Source organism: Ovis canadensis, chromosome 15 (genome assembly GCF_042477335.2).
Source record: "Ovis canadensis isolate MfBH-ARS-UI-01 breed Bighorn chromosome 15, ARS-UI_OviCan_v2, whole genome shotgun sequence".
Lineage (NCBI taxonomy): Eukaryota > Metazoa > Chordata > Mammalia > Artiodactyla > Bovidae > Ovis > Ovis canadensis.
This window is the reverse complement of record NC_091259.1, coordinates 90536572-90543902: the sequence shown is the minus strand read 5'-3', so window position 1 is coordinate 90543902 and position 7331 is coordinate 90536572. Positions and strand designations below refer to the sequence as shown.

The 7331-nt window shown below is 46.1% G+C and overlaps 1 protein-coding gene across 1 annotated transcript in view; it reads right to left on the bottom strand.

Annotated features, from left to right (window-relative positions):
- Positions 1–328: 328 nt before the first annotated feature.
- LOC138420274 (membrane-spanning 4-domains subfamily A member 6D-like) overlaps positions 329–7331 on the bottom strand; it is a 51160-nt gene continuing 44157 nt past the window's right edge. Inside the window, exons 6-9 of the mRNA XM_069553376.1 lie at positions 6000–6128; positions 3155–3211; positions 2147–2299; positions 329–388 (exon numbers count right to left, since the gene is read on the bottom strand). Coding sequence (XP_069409477.1) covers positions 329–388; positions 2147–2299; positions 3155–3211; positions 6000–6128 — 399 coding nt within the window. The remainder of the gene's footprint in view (positions 389–2146; positions 2300–3154; positions 3212–5999; positions 6129–7331) is intronic.

Below are 7331 nucleotides of genomic sequence, written 5' to 3'. Positions count from 1 at the left end.
TTGTAATAGCATAAAAAGAGAATAAGATAGGAACAAATTTAACAAAAGAAGTGCAGGCTTGTGTACTGAAAACTGTAAGTCACTGACAAAGAAATTGAAGAACTAATCAAATGAGGAGGTTCATGGATCAAACACTTTGTATAATAAGGTGTCAATACTGGTCTACAGATTCAATGTAATACCTATAAAAATTCCAACTGGCTTTTCTTTTCCCCAAAATTGACTGGATGAGCCTAAATTCATGTGGAAATGCAGAGGCCCCTAGCAGCTAGAACAATTCAGAAAAAGAAAAACAAGCTTGAGAACTTGCAGCTCCCCTTTTCAGAACTTAGCACAAAACCGCCATAATCAGGACGCAGTGGTTTTCTGTTGGTGAGAACGGAAATCGCTGCATCCACGACGGAAAACAGTGTGAAGGTTCCTTAAGAAACCGAAACCAGGGTTACCATACGATCCCGGGATCCCAGCCCTGGGCACATCAACAGACAAAACCGAAGTTCAAAAGACACGCAGCCCGGGGTTCACTGCAGCACTGTTTGCAACAGGCGAGACACGGAAGCAACTCAAACGCCCACAACAGGTGAGCGGGTAAAGACGCTTCATGCACACAAGCCCGGGCACGCTCAGCTGTGCCTGACTCTTCGGGATCCCATGGACTCTAACCCTCCAGGCTCCTCTGTTCATGGGACCCTCCAGGCGAGCACGCTGCAGTGGGTTGCCATTTCCTTCCCCGGGGACCTTCCCGACCCAGGGGGAAGCTGCGTCTCTCTGCCTCCTGCGCTGGAGGTGGGTTCTTTACCTCTGAGCCGCCAGGCTCCCTGTAGTGACCACACCAGTCTGCATTCCCAGCAACAGTGCAGGAGTCACCCAGTTTATTTTAACCAAAGGTTCACGTCCTGGTCGGGGTGCAGGGTGGGAGGACACCGTCAGGGGATCTGGTACAGGGCCACAGTTTCTCAAGGAGATTTCTTTCTTTCTTCACTCGGTTCAGTAAGTTCTCTCTGCTGTTATGGGGCAGAGGATTTTGTATGCCTTTTTGCCCTTACCTGAAGAGTACAGTAACCTCTCAAGGACCCAGGTCCTTAATCTCAACGTGGAGATCTTTTCTAAGTCTTCCCACTTGGAGTGGAGTCTGGGCTGTGGCCTCTTTCTCCTGCCCTACGCTTAGGCTGGGGACCGGGTGCCAACTAGACAACACTGGAAAAGGCCTCGAGGAGAAGCAGCTGTGTTGGTCTTTGGCATCCGTTGATAGATTTTTAGATTAGGCTTCTGTGTAAAAATTGATCTAGGAGCTCCAGTGACTCTTCAGCTCTGCCGTGTTTTTGAAGTGGTTTTTTTTTTTTTAATGTAGCATTTTTCTTTGTTTTCAGAGAAGGTTTGATTCAAATAGCTCAATTAACAATTACAAGAAGCAGTCTCTCTATTTTCTTCTCTTTGGCCTTGCTTTCTATAGTCCTTGCACATACGGACACTCAGTGTTTCTTAGAATGTGCCATATGAAATATTTTACTTTTATTAGGATCCCCCTTTTCCAGCTTTCTCAGCAATTTTGGGGTCTCACTATTTTTTTCTCCGGGTAGATTCGTATTTTTTTTCCGTTTCTTCACACTAACTTCAGTGGTATTTTGGAAAGAGCAGAAATAAATGCCTGTTTTCTATCTACCATGTTTTATCAGAAGTCCAGTCTAAGTATTAAAACCAATTCCATGAAAGTATTCCGCAACATTGCTATCTGTACCCTTTTCTTTTAATATGTCACTTTACCTTTTGGGTTTTATTTACTGCTATGCTTGTTTTATCTCCTTATCTGTGAATTCCTAAAAGTGGGGGTTATAATACATTCATTTCTCTATTTTACAGTGCCTGAGGTGACAGTCTATCAGATACTGTGATTTCGGTAAGATGTTTGAGAATAAAACACAGTACCCGTGTCTGCAGCGTTTTTTAGGTGATGCTAATAAATGGCACCCACTCCGGTAGTCCTGCCTGGAAAATCCCATGGACGGAGGAGCCTGGTGGGCTGCAGTCCATGGGGTCGCAAAGAGTTGGGCACGACTGAGCGACTTTGCTTTGCTTTCAATCGGGCGCTAATAAACCTTCCTGAGTAAAGGCATTTCTCCTCGCCCTGAGAGAGCAGCCCACTTACAATGAAGAGGGTGGTAACCGCGTAGCACTCGCTAACTTCCCCAGCGTAGCCGCACAGGAAGTCTCGGTCTATGAGGAAGCCGATGACGAGGAGGAAGATGCCCGCGGCGGCGGCCAGGGCGCTCAGCGCGCTCATTATCCGGCTCAGCGTCACCTGAAAGACAGTGGGACCGACGCGGTGGCAGCCCAGCGCGCGGACAGAGCCTGCCACCCCGGCGCCTGCACGTGACCTCTGTGGGCTTCAGGGCCTCGTCCACAGAAAGGAGGGGTCCAGTGGACTGGTCATAACCCTTCCACCCCCGCAAAGCCGTACCTAAGTTGCCCCCATTTAATTGCGGGAAGCAGCCCACAGCGGACAAAAGAGGAGCTAACGGTTAGGGGGTTAGGGGGCAGCCGCACCACCTTGCCTCCCCATGCTCCACTAAACGTCGCGGCCTGTCGACATTTCCACTTCATGATTGTTTAATGAAACAATGATTTCAATGTTTAATAAAAAACCTGATTGTATTTCTTTGCAATTTTTGTTTCCTTCTAAAACTACAAGCCCACAGGTGATGTCCTTTGCTGAAAATAATTGATTGGCCTATGAATTAATATCTCATGTCTTTGCTTCTTTGGGAAAAGTAAAAATACTCTATAACTCACTTGTAAATTAAAAGTTGGCATTCATTAACACTGTATTATTTATTTTGAGATTCTGCTTACAAGGTTGAATTACAGAAAATGGATGAGGAAGTTACCGGAACATTGAAACCTGTCCCCCGCCCCATATGACTGAGTAACGTGGGCAAGTCATTTATTCAGCCTCAGTGTCTAAGAATTTAACTAGATGCCCTAGAAATGGCACTAGTGTTTTATGATTCTGTGAAAAAAGAAGTAAACATCATTGATCGGTGTCAGTACTTGGCAGTTTGTGGAATTATAGTGGCTTAAGGATTTTCCAAATTCATTTGCAAGGCTGGAATGATTTAAAGTTAAAATTCTTTAGAAAAGGGGATATATAACTCACCAGAGTTTCTGTGGTTTTTCTTTCCAGGGCAACTAGAAAGGCTCCAGAATTAACAAACTGTTAAAAAGAATACATATCTTAGTGACGGACACATTGAGCTGATTTAAAGAATTCTCGTGGGTAACAGACCGCTGCCCATTTCTTTCGCATCCCTCCTTCCTTGTTCACACAGTCCCCAAGGCAGCGAGAAGAGCTGATGCCTTCCATGATTGTCCTGAATGTATAGTGGGTGAAATCCGGTCCTAACTATTGGAACATGAGAGATTTTTTTTAACCTTACGGGCTTTTTTTGTTTTCTCATCTGTCTTCCTTTCACAGCTATTGTGGACTCAGCTCTGATACCACGAGAGACTAGTGTCAAATCAGTTTACAGCCAACAAGATTGGATTCCACCATTCTTCCAAGAAACCTCCTTCATACCCGTTTGCGTCCAGCGTGTTCTCTTAGATGAGAACATAGATGGAGTTGCAGCTGATACACTGGAAATTCTGGAAAAATCCTGGTAATTTCCATGGAGGTGAGTCATGCTGTGTATTGTTCTTGTCAATCTGATCTCAACATATCTGTTTTAAAATTCTAGTCCGGTGGACTGGAGCGCCTTCAGCTCCGTCCCGCCACTCTCGCTGTCGGGGCTGGCCTCGGTTCTCCCGTAGTTTAAGCCTCTGCCATGGTTCTCCCTTGGTACGCAGCAAGGCAGCAGTGCCCCTAATGCCCAAACACCCCCACTCCTTTCCTTCCCACCAGGTTAACCGCTCGTCCTTGAACAGTTAGGCAAGCTGCAGATGTCTCTGGAGAACGTGCCCTCTGTTCTGCAGAGTCAGCTAGTGTGTGGAGAAGGCAATGGCACCCCACTCCAGTACTCTTGTCTGGAAAATCCATGGACAGAGGAGCCTGGTAGGCTGCAGTCCATGGGGTCACACAGAGTCAGACATGACTGAGCGACCTTGCTTTCACTTTTCACTTTCCTGCACTGGAGAAGGAAATGGCAACCCACTCCAGTGTTCTTGCCTGGAGAATCCCAGGGACGGGGGAGCCTGGTGGGCTGCCGTCTACGGGGTTGCACAGAGTCGGACACGACTGAAGCGACTTAGCAGCAGCAGCAGTACCCTGTATGCCCTATATCATCACCCATCACACCAGACGATGATTGTCCGACACTCTACTCAGCTGCCTGCCAAGGCAGGAGATGCAGGAGATGGAGGAGACCCAGGTTCAATCCCTGGGCAGGGACGATTCCCTGGAGAAGGAAATGGCAGCACCGCTCCAGTGTTCTTGCCTGGAGACTTCCATGGACAGAGGAGCCTGGCAGGCTACCATCCACGGGGTCGCAAAGAGTGGGACACGACTGAGCGACTGACAGTCACTACTCAGCTGAGACCTTGAGACCAGGGACTGCCGTTTCTCAGAATCCCCAGACGCTGCCAGTTTTCTGATGCTGGAATAAGTGCTAAAATAATGCTTCTTGAATGTGATTAAATGCTGCTGTGCAGCTCAAAGGTACAGCTGAGAAGTCCTAGCTGCTTCTTCACTTCTCTAAAGGGTAACTTGATCTTTCATCTCTGCTTATATAAGCACTTTCTATGCCTCTGTGATATCTATCAACTACTTTGAAATGACCTGTTTCCATGTTTTCTTTCTTGCTAGATGTGGGAGCCCTTTGAAGGAAGGGCTCATGCGTTATTCTTTTCCTTTGCCCCCTCCCCCACCCAGTTTTATTGAGATATAATTGAATTATAGCACTGTATCAGTTTAGGGTATAGAACTTAATGATTTGACTGACATGTATCATGAAAAGATTACCCAATAGGTTTAGTTACCATCCATTCATAATCTCATATAAGTATCAAATAAAGGAACAGAGAAAGCAAAGAAGAAAAAAAGCTCCTTGTGATGAGAACTCTCAGGATCCACCCTCTTAAACTTTTTCCCGTGTATCATACGGCAGTGCTAACCGTGGTCCTGATGCTGTGCATCGCATTTCTGGCACTTTCATATCTCATACTGGAAGTGTGTGCCTTTAGAGCAGATTCGTTCGGCTCCCTGCTCGCCTCTGCCCATCCCCCGACCACTTTCCTGGAGCCCACATATAAGCAAGAGCATCTGGCACTTGTCTTTCTCTGTCTGGCATTTCAATTGGCATAATGCCCTCAACGTTCGTGTGCGTTGTCACAGGTGGCAAGATGTCCTCATTTCCTCACGAACGAGACTGAGTGGTGTTTCCGTGTGTGGCGTAGCACAGCTTCTTTGTTTGTGCACTGATGGACATGTGGGTTGTACCATGACTTGCCTGTTGTAATCGTTGCTGCTATGAACATAGACGTGCAGATACGCTTTTGACCAACTGCTTTTATTTCCTTTGGGTATATTCCTAAAGGTGGGATTTCTGGATCATAAATCTATTTTCCATAATTTTTTGTGAAACCTCTATGCTGTTTTCCATAGTGGAATTGAAGTTGCTTAGTCGTGTCCAACTTTTTGTGACCCTATGGACTGTGGCCCCCCAGGCTCCTCCGTCCATGGGATTTTCCAGGCAAAAATACTGAAATCGGTTGCCATTTCCTACACCAGGGGTCTTCCATATCTGACTTATAATAGTAATTCATTTTGAATGGATAAGTGGACGAATAGTGTCAAGATCCAAGCAAATATTCCCAAAGGAACCTCAAGACCCAATGATGGAATGCAAGTAACTGATGAATTGGGGAAATCATTTCAACAGAGTTGGATTTTATTTTAATTTTTCAAACCATATCATACAACTCAGCGTAGCTCATTTCATTACTAAGAACTCCTTAATATCCCTGTTGGCATGACTTCAAATTGAATTTGACTGACTTATACTCACCAAAACAGAGCTCCAGAATGGATATCCTGAAATAAATATAAAGGGAAACCTTGGGTATGGATCTTCCAAGGTGAAAAGGAGAACAATTCCAAAAGAAAAGTTCATCACTCCAAACAGGATCTGGACAGCCTGCAAATAGAGGAGAACGTCCTGGTGAAAAGCGATCAGCGTGGAGGGCTTCCTGTGTGAGAATTCAGGAGATCTCCTTCTGCTTAAAAGGAAATTGCCCCCATTAATAAATCAGGTAAGGATAGTAGACACTTCTTTATGAGGACAGTAGAAGTTTCTACAGATATTTTCTTGACCCCTCTGTCCAGTGATTGATGAGAGTAAAACGATCTAATTCCCTGCTCCTGAAAAGGTAGTCCATGGATTGGGAACATTAGGATCACCTGGGAATTAGAAGTGCAGACTCTCAGGTCATGTCCTGCACTTACTAAATAGACTGTCCAGGTGAGACTGAGAAGTCGTGTCTTAAGCTCTCCAAGCATCAGGGAAATGCAAATAGAGAGCAGATAGACATCACTTCACACCTGTTAGGATGGCGGTCACAAGAGACAAGGGAACAGTCGCTAGAGTGCACGTTGAGAAGGGGGAGGCCTCATCGTGCACTGCTGGTGGGGATGTATCACTGCAGCAGACAGGATGGGGAGTCCTCAGAAAGTGAAAAATAGTCCTGCTATGTGACCCGGCAATTCCACTCCTGGGTATATGCACAGAGGAAATGCAACCACTATCTCGAAGAGCTATCTGTACTCTCAAGTTAACTGCAACATTATTCACGATAGGCAAGACAGAGAAACAGCCTAAAGGTTCATTGGCAGATGCGTGGATAAAGACACACACACGCACACACAGGAATATTATTCAATCACAAAAAGAAATCCTGCTTTTACAACAACATGGATGGATCTTGTGGGCATTATGCTAAGTGAAGTAAGTCAAAAGAAAAGGCAGATACCACATTATGCCCTCTATATGCTGAATCTAAAAACTTCAAACTCGGGGTTTCCCTGGTGGCTCAGTGGTAAAGAATTCGCCCGCCAATGAAGGAGACGCAGGTCTGATCCCAGGTCCAGGAAGATCCCACGTGCCGAGGACGGTCTGAGCCCGAGCCACAACTATTGATGCTGTCCTCTAGAGCCAGGAAACCACAGCTACCGAGCTGCAGCTGCTGAACCCTGCTCGCCACGACTACAGGGCAGCCCCTGCTCGCCGCAGCTGGAGGAAAGCCCGCCTGGCAATGAGGACCCAGCACAGCCAAAGATAAATAAAATTATTTTTAAAAAACATCAAACTCACAGGAACGGAGAGTAGGATGGTGATTGCTAG